A 17,388-nucleotide genomic window follows, 5' to 3' on the forward strand; every position below is an offset into this window, starting at 1 on the left:
AGCACTGAACCTTTAGCTGTTCCAATAGTAACACTGGACTGTATGTTTGATTGGTTCTTCTCATCTTAGTTGCTTCTTAGGGTGAGAGAATTCATCTCCCTCTGTTTGGGACTCCCCACATTCTATTATGTTGAATTTTAAATTGAGTATCTCAGGGAGACTCTGTAGTCAGCTGTTATCTATCTGCCATTTTTGATCTCTTCCAACTGTCATTTGATATACAGATAGCCAAGCTTTCACCAGGTTTTAAGGACAAAATTGATCCACTGTTGTTGTGTGTTTTTGCTCCCCAGCTCTTGCAGCAAACCCAGTCCTGTTAATTACCAGGCTACATCAGGTGACACTGCTTTCCCTCTGGATAACAAGGTAAGTCTCTTTTGTAAAGTTAATTTTGTTTTTCTTAGTTTTGCATTGTATTGCACTTAGTCTTCAAATTTAACAGTGGTGTAGCTACCATAAATTTATATGGAACATTGATCAGGGAAGATCACTTTGGAGAACTATGCCTAGTTAAAAAGAATTTCCACCCCTTTGGTAAATAACTGGTACATATTTTGAAGTATTTGAGACTGAAAATAATAATGGGTTAGAAAACACACAGTGACAGGAAAATTGTATCTGTCAAACCTTTGCCATGATGGCGGAAATACAAAATTTGGTCAAGGATCATTTGGATAAGTGGATCTTGCCATGGCTTGAAAATCTTACTACCAAGACCTTCATAGCACTCATACCTATATAAATCTTTTATGGATCTTATTAGTCCTACAATAATCAGGGAAGTTTGGTGCCTTCATTTGAACAACTTACCGTGTATAAAACAATTTTTCCTTTAAGTAATCTTTATTTTGCTATCATCAGTTTTTATGAGAGCTCTTCTGCTTCTGTTATTGGTTCTGTTGTTAGACTAGAATAATACCGGAAACTGTGACAACTTAGAAATTTAAAATGTGTTTCATCAGGGATGTATGACTACGGAATTACAGGATCTTCATTGTTATTGTTTTGTTTTTTTGTTTCTGGAAGGTGATCACAGGGCCTGTGCAGGAAGCTGTATCCCTTGCCCTCTTTTTTTAGTTAATTGAATTTGTTTTTGAGTCCGGTCTGGAATTTGGGATGTTTAGCCTCACCTCCAGTGCTGGATTGAATGTATACTACACCTTCCTGCACTGTGTTTTCTATGTGATTCCTCCATAAAGGGGATACCACTTTTAAAACATTTTATCTTATAGAAGACTACCTGTTTTCAAAATAATAAGCAGTAGTAGAACTAGATGGTCTACAAAAGCAAGTGGTAATGATGTAAGTAATTGTAAGCTTTATAGCTTTAAAAATATACAGTGGTAGTCTCTGTATCTGATTCTGACATTTCAAGTTTCACAAGTTTTTGTACTTCCAAAAATTCATTTAAAACTCCGCAGTACAATGAGATTCTGGAGATTAGAAAGATTTTTGTGTGAATTCTGAAGACCTGCAGTGAGGTGTTTCGTATTAAGAAGCATTTTAATACCAGTTGAATGCCAATAAATGGATTTCTACCTAGTAGAATTTTTCAAGTAATGTGTGCATAATTTATGTAATAAATAAGTGCATTCAGTTTCTAAAAATATGCCATAAAATGTATACTGTGCTTAAGATATATATTTTCAGGTGACTTATGTTTAATGTCATGTCAAGTAAGAAAACAAATCTGAGGAATGAATAGGTATGAAAGACACAGTACATTCTAGTATCCTTTAACTCTGAACATAGGTTAAAATGTCATCTTAAAATTTCTTATGCTTTTGTTTTAGTCAGCTCCATGTTTATTCGGTGCACCTTTTCAAAGTGTAATTTTTCTGTAGAATCCTAATTAGCAGTCATTTCTCTGAATGGAAAATTGTGGAAATTATTGTGTTTCCTTTGTCTCTACCGGAAATGCTTCAGTTCTCAGGTAGTGGTAAATAGCACACAACTTTTCTTCCATTTGTAACTGTCATTGCATGTAGAAAACTAGAAGTATTGGCATATGCCATTTATTGGGGGAATAGGAATTTTCAAATAAGGCCTTACATTTCTCCCTCACGTTGTAGTAGCATTTAAAAATACCTCTTTCTGTAAATCATCACCATTTCTCTTCTACAATTTATAATATGTTTCCCTTTATGAGAATGGACCTGGTTATATTCACCAGTTGGATTTCTGACTCCTGGCTTCAGGGACCATCCCGCCTGAGCTGCCCTATAAGCACAGACCACAGGTGCACATCAGCAGGCCTGGATTTCATTAAATCCTGGAAGATTTTTCTTTGAACAGGAATTTTTTTCAAAATCTTCAATGGGTATCTTGGTATTAAATCTTATGATTAAATTTTAAAATTCACATTTGCGTACTGTCTCAGAAGTTAGTATTTGCATATATCAGTTAAAGTTTGTTTATAGCTTCAACACAAATGTTAATGTATATAATTGAAAAATGGCATCTCCTGTAATTCCCCCCTCATGATTTCATCTGATGAATTTCAGAACTGTGCATAGATTAGCATTACTGCCTCCGTTTTCTGTATTCTACAAAAAGTTACTTACCTTTTGAGCCAATATCATTTCCTGAGTGAGGTCATCATCTCCCCTCCTCCAAATGTGTCTCCTCCATCCCAGGCCTCCAGTTAGATGTATTTCCTGCAGGCCTTGACTGTGGTCTTTCTGTGATGATATTGGATGGCACCAGATCTCTGAAGCTGAGAATTCCTGGCCCCAGCTACCCTTCTGGTGACTATCAAATTTGCTTACTTCCTACATTCTGAGAACTATTTTTCATTTCTGGACTCATTTTCTCACTCATCATTTAAAAACAATATTCTTTGATGCTGTGCTTCCCATTATTCTCTGGCATCGATCTTACAATATCAGAGAATCTACAGATTCGCATTTCACAAGGGAAGTTCCCATTCCAGCCTGAAATTAGTGTGATGCTCCTGTTCACCTGTCTGTGCCCTTCCAGGAACTGTATTCCAGCTGTGTCACATCCCTCGGGCAGCCCTCTTTTGCTGTATTGTTTCATGCCCATCCATTTGTTTCTGGTGTCCTTTCTTGAATGCCCTTGACACCCTTCCTTGGTGCTTTCTCACCTGTTCACAAGAAATGGCTTTTCCTGAGCTTTCCAGATAGAACTGATTGTATTTGCTTTAGAAGCCTGTCTTTGGACCCCATTTGTAGAATGAATGAAATGCATTTCACTGTTTTCATGTATCTGCGTCTGGTTCCATGCAAGCAGAATGTGCTTTCAGCTTTTTGCAGAGTAATCCGTGTGATTTGATAGATTTTTTCGGTGATTGTTTCCATTGTGTTTCTATTACACTGAGTGGGTGGCTGGGCAATTGCATGCTTTGTAATACTGTTTTTTTCTTTTCTTCAATAGAAACAAGCAGAAATGTCAAAAGTTACAGTGCGGAAAAAGGGTAAGCCTTTTGTTGTAAAAGCACTGGATGAGATATCAGTTAACAATGTGACTAATGTGGATGAGGAGAAGAAAACTCATCAAACTGGCAAATTAGTGACTGTGAAAGTTGTTTTTGATTATATGCTATTATTTTCAAATGTGTGTAGATCTAAAAAATGATATTCATTTCTTTTAAAATTTTACTTGTCTTAATTTCCTTCTACCAACAGGTTTTGGAAACTGATTCAAACTTCTGAAATTCTTTTCACATTGACTCATATCTCATTGAAATCTTCATGAATGTAGATATATTTGTATCTATAAGCAAATTTTACAGCAGTGAATATTCTCACTAATGTGTCTCTGACTACATTTTATAGATACGGTGTTTGCACCAGGAGTACAGAAAGCTGGTGAATTGCCTTGGGATTCTGAGGTACTGCCTATCATTTGTAATTATGTTTGAAATAAGTATTGGTTGAGGTTTTAATATAAATGGGACAATTTGTCTGTACTTTCTCATGTCTTCATATACCTGTAAGAAGTCATTTGCTTAGTTTTCAACCACAGTTCCTAATTTTGTGACCAGCTTAGCTGATTAATAAGAACCTGTCTCAAAAAGTTAAAAACACAGGGTTCCTAGCTCAATACAAATACCTTATGTTGAATCCCTTGTACTGCAGGTGAAGGAATAAATGGATGGAGTGCTAAGCACACCTTTGCTACCTGTGTAAAATTCATTCAAGGAAGCCAGTGCAGTCAAAAACTAGGAGCTAGATTTCATAAGCAATCGGCTTAGATTCTGGAATTAAGTTGAACAAAAACTGAAGAATTTTCCCTGCTCAGCCTCTGGCCACTGGCTGAAAATTCTGCTGAGATTCAGACAAAATGTTTGGATATAATTTTTAGAGGTTTTAACTTGACAAAATAATGAGTGAGAATCACAATTGTTAATCTATTTTGGTTGCTTAGTGTCAATCTGCATGACATAATTCAAAAGAAGAAATATAAATACAGGGCTTTATAATCACAGATCCATTTTACATTATTTCAAAAAACAGAACCCAAAGTTGAATGTGGATGCATTGAGTGTCTCTATGGCAGTCATGCTTGTAGTGATAAAGATGTAAATATTGACAAATTGTTTTAGAGTGAGCACTTAGGAAAAGGCCTAATGTGTTCGGTCCAAGCAGCTCCTGCATTGTGGTACCAGGGTAGTGGTGGAAGCACAAAACCAGTTAGTATTCTGGTTTTGTCAGTTAGTGACTGCTGGTTTTGGAAAAATCATTTAATGTATTTGGATTTTGTGACTTATTATACCATGAAGATAACACATGATCTGCTTTTTAGCTATATATATGGACAAATGTGATAAAAATTGTAAAAATACTTTGAAAATTATACAAAGTTCTAGTTGGTTTGCAGTACCTGAATAAATATTGAAGATTTTTTCCTAAACCTGAGAACAACAAAACAATAGTGTGAAGAAGACAATAAGAAAGTTGAGAGGGGCATATAGATTGCTACTTTGTAAATGGTAACACTGTTGGTAAACTGTTGATGGAATCAGCATATAGGAAGAGAGTAGCTTGGTGCTTGAGGTTTCCCTGAGGAGGCTTTAAATGTGAACTTGAATAAATCTCTGTTATTCTGTACCCACTGTGCACTAGGTAGTGGGACACTGAATACATCAGATGAGGACTTGTGCTATCATGATAGAGTATTCAGACAAACAAGAGCACTGTTTGTTTCATTACTTTGAATCCATCCTGTGGCCTTCACCTGGCACTAGCTCGCCAGGCCTTTTAATACTTGAGATAAGGGTCTTTCTAAGTCACCACATTCTCCAGACTGGGCTTGAACTAGTGCTTCTGATGTCTCAAACCTCCAGAAGTTTGGAATTACAGGTGTGCACTGCCAGGCCTGCATAGGTTAGAGAATTCCAAGGGAGTTTGAGGTAAGGATGGGAATGAGCGTGAAGTGCTGCTAATTTAAGAGTGAGAAAGAGCCAACCCAGTCAAGTCTCGAGGACACTGTGGGCAGAGAGCAGGGAGCCATGAGCCATGTCTGGCTATCATTGTAGCACCCTACAGTGACCTGAAAGCAGGAAGTGCATCAACTTTCATCACAGTTATTTACAGTTTTGCAACAGACAGAAAAGAAAACATGCAAATCAGTATGAGCAAGTTTTGGGCACTTAATAAATTAAAAAAGGTTTTATGCTGCAGCTCTTTTTATACTTTTAAAAAGTTCTCCCTTAATTGGGAAATAGTTGTATATAGTGTCCAATATTTGTGTGCTCTTACTTGAATATAACATGAAGTTATTAGTATATTTTAAGTTTCAAACATCTTTTCAAGCAGTAAAAGTTTTACTCATAATTGTTTTTCTTCTAAGCCCTTGTTTACACAAGTGGAGCAGTGCCTGCGATGTTCTTTGTACTCAGCGTGGCTCTCTGAAGCTTCTTAGCTGGCCAATTATTTTAACAGTGACATGGCTTTTGTGATTAGAAATGCTTAGTGGTGAATGGTAACAAGTATATTTATAAGAATTTGTTTATTCAGGGAAGGGAAAGTGATGTTAGGGTGTAAAGGGAACCAAGGCAATGAAGAAATGATAACGAATGTAGCAGTTCCCCAAAACAAATGTAATTGTTGTATATCACAAACATACTCTCATAAAAACTTCTTCATTTAAATCTGTGTGTTTCAATGTTCCATTCATTGGAGAGTGCAGAGTACTTTGTCTCCTCCGACGTTAGGATGAAATATGTTTATCAGCTGGAATTTTGTCTCTGAATCCCTCCTGTGGCTTTCCATGCCTGCTTTACAAAGTCAGCACCCATGTGGAGACCGAAGCTGGGCTTCTCATAAGGCTCTCATTGGAGACATTTTGGTCCTCAGTACGTGATTCCCATTATTAAACCTGCCTGCCTTAAGATGGTAAAACTCAGATAACTTCTTGGGAAATGAGTAGGTAATGGTTGTGCAACTCATTACTGCTATATGAATTTTCTCAGAGTATCTCTGTGAATTTTCCACAGAAGCCTGTCGATCCTTTTTCTGGGAAAGCAGATGATGGAGGAAAACAGGCAGGAAATAGAAAAAGAAAAGGTAAGAAATATGTATAAATGTGTGATATTTTAAGAAAGTCATTTGACAGCATGTTTATTTCACAGTGGAGCATGGCTGAGTTCTGAATCCCCCAAAACTACTTATTAATGACAAAGTAAGAAAAAAGAGAAGTAACACAGCAATAAGTTTCATGTACCCTGACGTATCAGCCACAGGCAAATTTGAGAGTCACTGAAGGAGCCGCCTTCTTAGCTCCATTTCAAGGCATTCTAATGTCTGAGGGATGTTAGAAAATTAAGAGGAGAGGAGGGAGTGAGGGAAAAGAGAGAGCCACAATACAGGGAGTAGGCAAAGGCAAGAGAAATATGGGTGTGGGAAAATGAAGTAATCATTTAGAAAAAGGAAGAGCAATTAGGAAGAATTGTAGGAATTATATCAATTGAGCACCGAGTAACAAAACTTGCAGAGAGGTTGGGCAGAAGTTTTCGTCTTTCCCCGTCTTCTCACGATTGGAAAGGTATTGAGGATGGAAGTAGTGAATTACACAGAGCTCTACTTCATTTACTACAGATCAAAGTAAACGAGCATTGTTCGCTGTACGTGTAGTTTCACTGGTACCTTGGTTCACGCTCTTACTTCTTCCCGCGATGCTGGTTGCAGAGTTCCATTTAAAAGTTTACCACTTAAAAACGTTGCTATTTCAGCAAGTAGTACATCCAGAATGCGACAGTCAAAAACTAGAAAGAAAGGAATGATTAGTCATTGAGTTCAGGAAAGCCATAGTCTCAGTTAAAAGTCCATTAGAACGGGGATGGCCTGTTATGCATTTTCAATTTAGTTGACAGGATGAGGAGGAAGTTGGTGCTAGATTCCAAAAATGGAAGGAAGGGAAGGGAAGTGGATTTGGAAGCGATTAGGTTTGTGACCTGGAGCTTTAGTTATGAAATGAAGCCCCTGTGGGGGAACATGTTACACCACACATCTGAGTCAGCAGGACTAAGGTGGTGTGTTTCTAAGAAGGTCTCCAGGGATGCTCATGTCACTCATCCTCAGACCACTGAAGATGGGCCAGTATCAAGTTCCCTGTAGAGAAATCTGGACGAGAGTCATTGGATAAGAACTAGTTCAAGACATAACAAGGTCAAGGGAGAACCATTTCGTGCCTGTTTTCCTGTTTGTATTTCTGAAAATAGTTCTAGTCACAGGGGAGAGAGTAAAGCAATGAACAGAGAAGAAATAGAAGTTGTAATTCTAAGATATTACTGCCATTTCTGCCAACTAAAGAAAGTAGTGGTAGGAATAATCCGCAAAAAGCCGTAAATGGAAACACTCAAGACCATAGAACTAGGTCAGTTTGGAAGGGAACAGGGACTTATTAGGGGAGGAGGATAGGGAAGAACAAAGCTAGACAGTAACTTTGGAATGAATGATGCAAACTGAGAGGACTCCCTCCCCACAGCTTTCGAGTATGTGTTTGCAAGTGACAGAGTAGACTGTGGCTGTTCAGGGATGATTCAGAGCAGGGAGGAGTGCTAGCCTTGGCTTACACTGCAGGTACTTCCCTCCTTTCCCGCCTAGTCATCAGGCATCAGAGCTTTCTGTGAAATTGATCATTGTTCACGTGAGATTAGCTTGCACATAGAAGCACTGACTCCTTTTAAGATAAGTAAGTTTTGATAAAATAGCTTTTCCACACAAATCCTTTAAAAATGAACCAAGAGACATTGTTCAGTTCATTCCTTGAAGGCCAAAATTGTTACCTGTTAGTAAATATTGTGCTGATTTTAAATGTAAAAGTTTCCTAGTATCTAACAATTCCCTGACTATTCAGCTTTTTGCATTTTGATAACTATTTCAATGTTGAAAACTGATGTAGCATTATGTCTCAGATATGGTTTATGTTCCATTCATGAGGGATTCAACAAATTTCAAGATGTGGCCAAACTAGTTTTGAGGATACAAGAAATGTAGGCATAGCCATGGCCCACAAGGACATAGAAAACATGACTGGGTTTATTAATTATTATGCTGAACATGTATGGCTAACTGTTTTGTGAGAACACAAAGTTTAAATTCCTCTTGATGATGACCAAACTTATGTACCAGTTGCAGTGCAGGAGAAATGCAAAACCACAGATACTTGGAGTGCAATGGTGTACAAATGGGTGATGTACTATGTTCGATTTATATGCTATTCCCCTCTCCTGTCAGCTCTGCCACTCAGCCTCTCAGGGTCATGACTTGCTAAGATTACTTTTTCTCAGCAGTCAGCATGTAAAGCTCACTTCCTGTTTTAGTTATGGTCCTTGCAAGTATAATGTCACATTGGAAATCATGGTTGATGTATATTCTAGTTTTTCTGTCATATTGTTCTAACCAATGGCGAACGTTGTGTGTGTTTATAGTAAAACAGAAAATTTAAATTTATTGCATCAAATTCATTGTATTGGTACATTTTAGATACCCATAAGGATCCCCTTCATTAGAGGGAGATTCTGCCTCTATATGATACTTCTTGATTCTTTTTTCTCCAATCTCTTCTCCCTTAAAGGTCTCCCCTTACCCTGTTTATTTACAAAAGCTTTTTTTCTATTTTGTTCTCTCTGTTCTTTTTTTCTTTTCCTTTTCCTTTACTTCTTCTCCCTCTTACCCTCCCACCCTGTTCCCATTCCTATTGGAATATTTTCCAGTGTCTTTGTACAGTTTTGTTCTCATTTACACTTTTCAGTTTCTCTCACTAGAAAAACAGTACGATGTTGAAATGTGTGTGTTAGATTCATTTTATTTAAGAAATGGAGTCTTTCCCCCCTTTCTTTCCATTGGCTTTGCCCCTTCTTTAGTTCCCCTCTCCTTTAAACAATTTTGCCCTGCTTCACAATACCTTTTTCACTATTTGCTCTTTATTTACACATTTGATATCTAATAACAATGAAATAAAATTCACAGTCCTAAAGACTTAACAATCGATAGTCCTGGAAATTAAAGGTAAATCGGGATAATACTATTAAGTTAAAACAGAAGAATGAGAGATGATGGTGCGAATGAAAGTCAGCTGAGTGAGTGGCCAGCACAGATGCTATGGAGCACAGTAAGGCTGAGGCATTATTGTACTGTGGGGCAGAGAAACACAGGAGACTGCTTCTGAGGAATGGATTTGTACAATCGATATCTGCGTAGTATCGTTGTATCCTAATAAATCAAACTTTATATTTAGATTCCCACTTGAGTTTGCATCAGACTAATAAGACTTTTGAGAGATCATAGAATTTGAAGTTTGTTGATATATGTCCCCTTGCAACACCCTCAGTGATGCAGATTCTCTCCCTCTTCCTGGAATCTAGTGAGTCAACCACAATGGGTAAATACTGATGAGTATTGGAGCTGTGTTTCTGTTGGGCAGTCGTACTCACCTTGTTGCATGATTCATGCCAACCAGAAAACAGCATAAGGGAAGTAATAAAGTAGCAGAGTTAATTCAACTTGTAGCACCTGTGCGTGGTTTTCTACTATAGTAATTATGCTTTTTCAGAAATCTTTTGGTGGTAGAATCTGCTCTGTGTTGTACACCTCCAATGCAGCTGCCAACCAAACAGTGTCTATCCACAAGGCAGTCATGGTCTTTGTCTTACCAAAGCATGGTAAAAATTATGAAGAAGATCAGAAGGAAGACTAATTTTATTTAGGCGAGTGTTTAGCATACATTTGAGAGAGAGTGTCAATAGACTTAGAGCTTCTGGGTGGAAAGAAAGACTAGGGAGAGATCTACAGATTGCTACTCAGATGCAACTTCTTTCTTTTAGCGCTAATTGCTCTGAATTCACAAGAATTATGTGTTTGTCACTATGTGCAGGACATATCACCAAAGATGCTTCCAAAACCACTTATTAATGATTTCTTACAATTTCTTTCAGTTTGTATGGATTGATTCTCACTGGATCAGTGGAAATCACTGAGAATTTACTGGGCAGCTTCTCCTTAGACATGTCCCCAACTTTCACACAAAATGGTTGTGTACAGAGTACTGATATTTAAAAGAAATATATGAAAATGTTGCCAGGTGTTGTGCATATCCTTTGAGTTCAAGCTATTTGAAAACTTGAGGCAGAGGGATCGTTCATGTCCAGAAATTGAAGGGCACCATGGATAGCGGAGCACAATCTCACCTTTTAAAATAACAATATTAGGAACACACCATTTGTGCGCTCTGCCATGGTGGACATCTCGAGAGCACCTACATGTATGCAACGGCGTACCAATGGATGATGTGCTTTGTTCAGTTTATATGCTGTTCCCTTCTCCTGTCAGCTTTGATAGTCAGCCCCTCAGGATCATGACATCCCAAGATCACTGTTTTGCAGCAGTTCACATGTACAGATTGGAATATGCTCACTTCCTATTTTAGTTATGATCTTTGGCAGTATGGTGGCACATTGGAAATCATGTTTGACCTGTATTCTAATTTTTCTGTCGTATTGTTCTCACCAGTCGGAAAGGAGCTGAAACCTGAGGTAATCATTTCCCAAGCATAGCATGAAGATTCGGCTGTGTCCTAAGTCTTCATGAATGTATGCTTGGTTTTCTCATATTGCTGTCTAAAGTTTATTTTCCCTTTTTCCTCTTTAGAATCACCTGACACACATCTTCCCTTGAAGGTAAGGACTGTATATTTGTATTTTGAACGAACTGCCTATTTTAGGAGGTATGCAGTGTGTAGTAATCACTTTACTTTAAATCCCATTCAGCCTGCTGTGGAAACAAAAGATTCTGATGGGAAGAAAGCAGTAAGAGTGAAGGATGCACTGCCACCTCAACCAGGTACATGTCACAATACAGATTCCTCTGTAATGAAGTACAGTCCCCTAAATTGTTTGATATGCCTGCAGTCATCTCCATTTTGTCTCCAAATGTTGGCAAGGCTTTGCCATAAATACTGCCGGTGTAATTATTGGTGTGCATATTTGCAAATAAGGTGCTAATAAGCTCAGGAGAAAATAATATTTAATGAATTGTTTACGTATGTTTTAATATCCAATGTTTTCAGCTTGGATCCTTATACTTCACAGGGATCCACAAAACTTACTATAAAATTCCACGATCTTTTCAAAGTGTGTGGGTGCTTCCCAGAGAGCTGGCTCCTCTGGGCATCCCAGAGTCCCGGTTACTCAGGAGATAGTGGCAAGTGGCTCACTGATACCCATGATTTAGTTCACTACCGCTAGCAAATATGCTTACAGTGATTCTGATGTTTGTCTAGAGTAAAGCTCTCCTTAGTAATATGCCCACTGTGTGTCCACTTTATTTCATTGGTATATTCATGATTGCAAGCAGATAGATTTTCTCGAAAGCAGACTGTGTGAGTGTGTATATATGGTGTCTCATACGTTTGATTATTAAGTGTGCAGACGTAATCATTCTTAGTGACTGTTCGATACAATTCTTCACAACAAAGATTCTCAAACTTTAGCTGGAATTCCTTTTAGAGTCATAAAAGATCTTACAGAATCTACAGAGGTTTCTTATTAAAGTATGTTGAATCTATTGACACTGTAGTAGAGACTAAATCTGAAAGATGGAGAATAGTGGGGCGGGAGATTTAACTCAGCAACAGAAGTGTCGGCCTGGCTAATGCAGCTCATGAGTTTGATCCCCAGTACTAAAACAAAGAAACAAACAACAAGAACAAAAAGCTGTAAGATACCAGCATGCAGTCACATATGCCAATATCCATTAGAGCTGTGATTCGTGAATCATTGGAACTATGACAGATGAGACATTACATTTCTGAAAACTCCAGTCTGCTAGGCCCCATCAAGATAGGGAATGAGTGTGGAATTGCACTTAACCTTTGGAATTATTTGTCCTCTTAGAACCTTGAGCTTCAGGGATTCTAATTCACTGTTAAACCACCATTTCAACAATAAGTATTCATCAACGCCAAATGACAAAGAGCTTCTTCACAGCGAACTGCCATTTAAACTCTCTATCTCCTGTTTTCTTTCAGTTGTCTTTAATTTTATAAGTCTGACAATTTTGTTTATAAAGAAAAACGGCATTGTGTCATTGTGCTTTCCTTTCTTGTCTCCAGCCATTCGCTGGGACTAATGTGTGTCTTGGTTGGAGACAGTGAGCCTTCTAGGGCTTTCAGTGATAGCAAAGAGCCCACTGTGGAGCATGTGCCAAAGGTTCACTACGAGTGACCTGGACTAAACTAGTTCGTACATGGGCACAATAAGGTCCCGGAGAGCCGGCACTTTTCTTATGAATTTGTGATGTTATCACAATTTATAAAGTGAATTCTATCTAACAGCAGTGGCACATGGAAGTATGTATGTCATTGCAGTTTTCAGAATTTAAAGTAATATATTGATTAACATCCATGTCTTTGAGTCTTGGAAACAATATTGTGTGTGTTTATAGTACAATAGACAATTTTCATTTTTGTTTTTCCATTTGATTATACTGGTGCATTTTAGATATCCATAAGGATAACATTCATTAGAGTAAGCTTCTACTGTATAAGATATTTCTTGATTGCTTTATCCCCAGTCCCTCCCTCTCCCTTCAAGTGATCACCTTAACCTGCTTATTTACAAAAGCCTTGTCTCTATTTTCTCCTGTCCGTTTTTTTGGGGGAGTGCGGGCACCAGGGATTGGACTCAGGGTCTTGCATTTGCAGAGCAGGCACTTTTGCTGTTGAGCTAAATCCCCAGCACTGTCTGTTCTTTTCCTTTTTCTTTATTTCCTCTCCCTCTCACACAGCACCCTATTCCCCTTCCTATTTGAATATTTTCCAGTATCCTTGCACAGTTTAGTGCTGATTTACAATTTTGAGTTTCTCCCTCTAGAAAAACAATATGATATTGATACGTGTATGTCTGATTCATTTCTTTTAAGAAATGGATCCTTTTTCTCTTTCTTTCCATTGGCCCGCCCCTTCCCTAGTTCCACTGTCCTCGAAACAGTTTCTCCCTAATTCACACTCTGTTTTACGCAATTTGCTCATTATTTACACATTTGACATCTCATAGCAGTGAAATGAAATTTGTTTCCCTAAAGAATTAAATCAACTGTCCTAGAAATTAATGTATGTAAAAGAGATTGCTGGGTAAATCATAATACTTCAAGTAAGTGAAAACAGAAGAATGAGAAATGGTGGTGCTAATGAAACTCCGCTGAGCGAGTGGCAAGCACAGAAGCTGTGGAGCACAGTAAGCCTGAGGCATTATTGTACTGTGGAGCAGAGAAACACAGGAGACTGCTTCTGAGGAATGGGTTTGTACATTAGTTCTGGTTGTAGTACTATTACATTCCAAAATATCAAACTTTCTATTTTGATTCAGATTGGTGTTTGGCCTCATGTTATAAGACTGCTGAGAAATCAGAGAATTTGAAATCTGATGATAAACAACCACTTGCAACATTACCAGAATCTGGTGAGTCCACATTAATGGGGATAGTTAGGCTTTTTGCTCAGCACCTGTGCACGATAGGCTGCTTGCTCCAGAGCTGTGGAGATGTGCATGTGCAGAGGCCATTAGAGCCTAGGGGTTGAATGAGGGGTTGCTTGGCTTTCACTGAAAGGCAGTGAGAGGTCCAGGGTCCCTAAGGTGCTTGCACTCTCTATAGATTGTGCCCAGAAGAACTTGTCCAGTGGGGACCCGGGACCATCGAGGCCTGTGGGCCTTCTGAAAAACTGCAAGGTTGCATTGCAAAGCATCTTTGGTGAGCCAATGCCCAAGATTCACAAGGCTGCCCTTGAGGGCTACAAGGACCGGGTGCAGTTTCTCATCACAGCAGGCCATGTCCATGACAGAGACAGGGAATGCAGGTAATGGGGCTGCATGACCAGGGGCGGCGAGTGGGGCTGGGATGATGCAGGAGAGCGAGGGTCTCAGGCTCAGGAGGGAGGAGTGGGTGAGGAGGGTGCAGGGGGATTCCCAACACCCAGGGAAGCAAAGCTGGCCAGAGGGTCGATCCTCAGGCAGTGCTCATAAGCTGCAACATAAAAACAAACCTCCCACTGGTTTATAATGGACTTGTACTTCCTGTTGTAGGCCACTTCACTGACTACTGAAAAGCTATTTAACATTGGTATGATGTGTGTGTAGTGTTTTGTTCTTAGTATCACATTAAGAGAATTGTACATATTATAAAAAAGGGAACTGTGGCATGTTTCTTGTAATCTACAAATTTAGGGCCGAAACTTAAGCTTCTAAAAACCTAGTGTCCATTTACTATCAGTGTCCATCTGTGCATGTATGTTCTGTACTAAGGACCTTTTATAAGGAAACTGAATTGGGAAGGCAGCTCTATGTTCTTGGCTAGAAAGTTCCATTAGTCCCCAAATGTGAGCTTTTTGTGTATCTGCTTATGCAACGAAAAAAATGTGCAACACTTGAGTTTCCCTTTGTTGTTTTGCCATTGGGGTCACTAAGAAAATATAGTGAAAACCCACCTTCGTAGATATCAAGGTAAGTTATTTTCACAAATTAATTATTTTCTAACAGCCCAAAAGATAGACAAATGAATGTAACTTAATAGAAAATCTGGAAACATTCAAATATCTGTCAGAATTTAGAAGTTGATCCTCACATATTTTAGTTGAAAAACTGGAATGATACATGAATGAAATGTAAACCATTTCAAAAAATGTAGATTTTATGTCACAAAAGTTTCCAGTGGCAAGGGGGCTGGGGATTTAGCTCAGCGGCATGAGTGCCTGCTTTGTAAGCAGGCAGTCGTGAGTTCAATCCCTGGTACCGATAAAAATGAAAAAGACCAAAAAAAAAAAAAAAAAAAAAAAAAAAAAAAAAAGTTTCCAGTGGCATAGAAATAAAAATTTTAGATCATACAAAATGAGAAAATTAGCAAAAGCAAACACATTTGCATATTCCTAGAAGTGACCGTCACAATGAGCATTCGTTTTTTTGTGTTGGGGGTTGCTGCTAGGTCCTGGTGCATGTGAAACACACTACCACTCAGCCATCCCCTTCCTGACCTGCATTATGAAGATTAACTCTCAAAAGAAAAATTAAATGTTCCTTTCTATTAGGAAAACATTGACCAAATGAAATACAACATATTTGTAAGACATTTACAACAATGGCCTGGGATATAGGTCAGTGGCACTGTGCCTGTCTGAAAAGTGTGAGGTCCTGAGTCAGATTTCCAGTACCAAAAACTAAACTAAAATAAAATAGAGACAGATATATCATAAACCATATATCAGATGAAATATACATCATAGATACATCAGATGAAAACTGTATCTTTATCTTACAAGGTGATTGTTTGAAAATCATCAAAAAATTGAATACTAATTTACTTTTTTTTTTTATTTAAGAGGAAAAAGAGAAAAACACAAAACAAACCAAAGCGGCGTAAGGGTACACGCAATACAGAACTACAAAACAAAACAAAACAAAACAAAAAAACATAACAGTAAGAAATTACCTGCTAGTAGATTACACACTATCTTCTTGAAAATAGTTCCTCAAATCACAGTATCAAAGAACACAAGGTGGACATTCAAACAGGGAGACTACAGACAGCTGTGTTCAATGTTCCAAAAACATTGATAAAGTCAGGTATTTAACACCCCCAAACACACTTGCTGTTATATCCGTTAGAGCTCTTTTTCTTTTTTTTTTCCCTCTCTTTTTTACAACAAAATGTACACATCTTGGATTTTATTACTCCTTAGTGCTTATTACTTTCTTTGGGGGGGGGAAGAATACAGTCAAATATGGCAAAACAAAGCTGTCAGTCAATACCAAGGATAGACATAGCACATGGTGTAGAACAGAGTACAAGGTTATCAACAATGGTTATCAACTTGTTTCCTTAAAAAGAATTGTCTATCTTATTAGATATTATAAAGTTGGACAAAACAGTAGAGAACAAGACCAATAAAACTTAGGCATTGTAAACATTACAGGACTTCCAAAGAAGACAATAGTCAAACCAGAATGGGTATCTTAGTGAATCTTATTGTCTTCAAAGTAGTTGCCTATGTCTTCAAACTTGATACTATCATATAGAATGGAACAGAGTCTAATCAGTCAAAACAAGATCGTGGGAGTACTACAGGACTTCAAAACAAGTTAATAGGAAATCGAAAAGAGTTACTATTTATATATCCTAATATTTTTGAATTTTTTCTTTAATTAAGACAAACATAAGAAATGACTAAATAATTTTTTTTGAAACAATAAGGGGGAGATTGAGATAAAACAGGACATAACAATATAACAATAGAGGTCACAGCATGACTGTTTCAACAACCTAGTACTTCACCACCTTATAACCTGACTTAATAGTAGTTACCATAGTGTCTTTTTCCTTGAAATATTTGGATAAAACTTCATATACTCTAGCTTCAAATATTTTCATATCAAGAAGCCCAGAATAAAGCCTTTCTAATTAATGAGTGAAAACTTTATAAGGCTTCAAGGCCACCTAATGGGGAATCATGATTACCACATATTTTTATATATTTGAATCATTACTTACATTAGGGAAACTATTCGGTATTCACACATGCGAGATTGATTTATTTCACTAATGAGTATGGTCTCAAGCTGCGCCCATTTATTGATAAATATCTCAATGTGATCCTTCTTTATAGCTGAATAATACTCCATTGTATAGAAATACCACAACTTTTTTATCCATTCCTCAGTTGATGGGCACTTGGGTTGTTTCCAAGATCTGGCGATTACAAATTGTGCTGCTATAAACATAGGTGCACATATATCACTGTGGTATGATGCTTTTAGTTCTTCTGGGAATATGCCTAGAAGTGGAATTGCTGGAATAAATGGGATTTCCAGTCCCAACTTTTTGAGAAATCTCCAGACAGATCTCCACAAAGGCTGTACCAGTCTACACTCCCACC

The 17,388-nt window shown here is 37.9% G+C and overlaps 2 protein-coding genes across 2 annotated transcripts in view; both read left to right on the forward strand.

Annotated features, from left to right (window-relative positions):
- LOC111755113 (putative ankyrin repeat domain-containing protein 20A5) overlaps positions 1 to 6,747 on the forward strand; it is a 36,065-nt gene extending 29,318 nt beyond the window's left edge. The window contains exons 5-8 of the mRNA XM_063243249.1: positions 294 to 366; positions 3,397 to 3,436; positions 3,798 to 3,853; positions 6,461 to 6,747. Coding sequence (XP_063099319.1) covers positions 294 to 366; positions 3,397 to 3,436; positions 3,798 to 3,853; positions 6,461 to 6,547 — 256 coding nt within the window. The 3' untranslated portion in view covers positions 6,548 to 6,747. The remainder of the gene's footprint in view (positions 1 to 293; positions 367 to 3,396; positions 3,437 to 3,797; positions 3,854 to 6,460) is intronic.
- A 2,419-nt stretch (positions 6,748 to 9,166) lies between these two features.
- Positions 9,167 to 17,388, forward strand: part of LOC134474726 (putative ankyrin repeat domain-containing protein 30B-like) — a 39,483-nt gene continuing 31,261 nt past the window's right edge. The window contains exons 1-4 of the mRNA XM_063243248.1: positions 9,167 to 11,143; positions 11,234 to 11,306; positions 13,832 to 13,924; positions 14,118 to 14,319. Coding sequence (XP_063099318.1) covers positions 11,051 to 11,143; positions 11,234 to 11,306; positions 13,832 to 13,924; positions 14,118 to 14,319 — 461 coding nt within the window. The 5' untranslated portion in view covers positions 9,167 to 11,050. The remainder of the gene's footprint in view (positions 11,144 to 11,233; positions 11,307 to 13,831; positions 13,925 to 14,117; positions 14,320 to 17,388) is intronic.

The sequence above is a fragment of the Cavia porcellus genome, unplaced genomic scaffold (assembly GCF_034190915.1).
Source record: "Cavia porcellus strain 051 isolate PalLab524CR breed Dunkin Hartley unplaced genomic scaffold, mCavPor4.1 scaffold_37, whole genome shotgun sequence".
Classification (NCBI taxonomy): domain Eukaryota; kingdom Metazoa; phylum Chordata; class Mammalia; order Rodentia; family Caviidae; genus Cavia; species Cavia porcellus.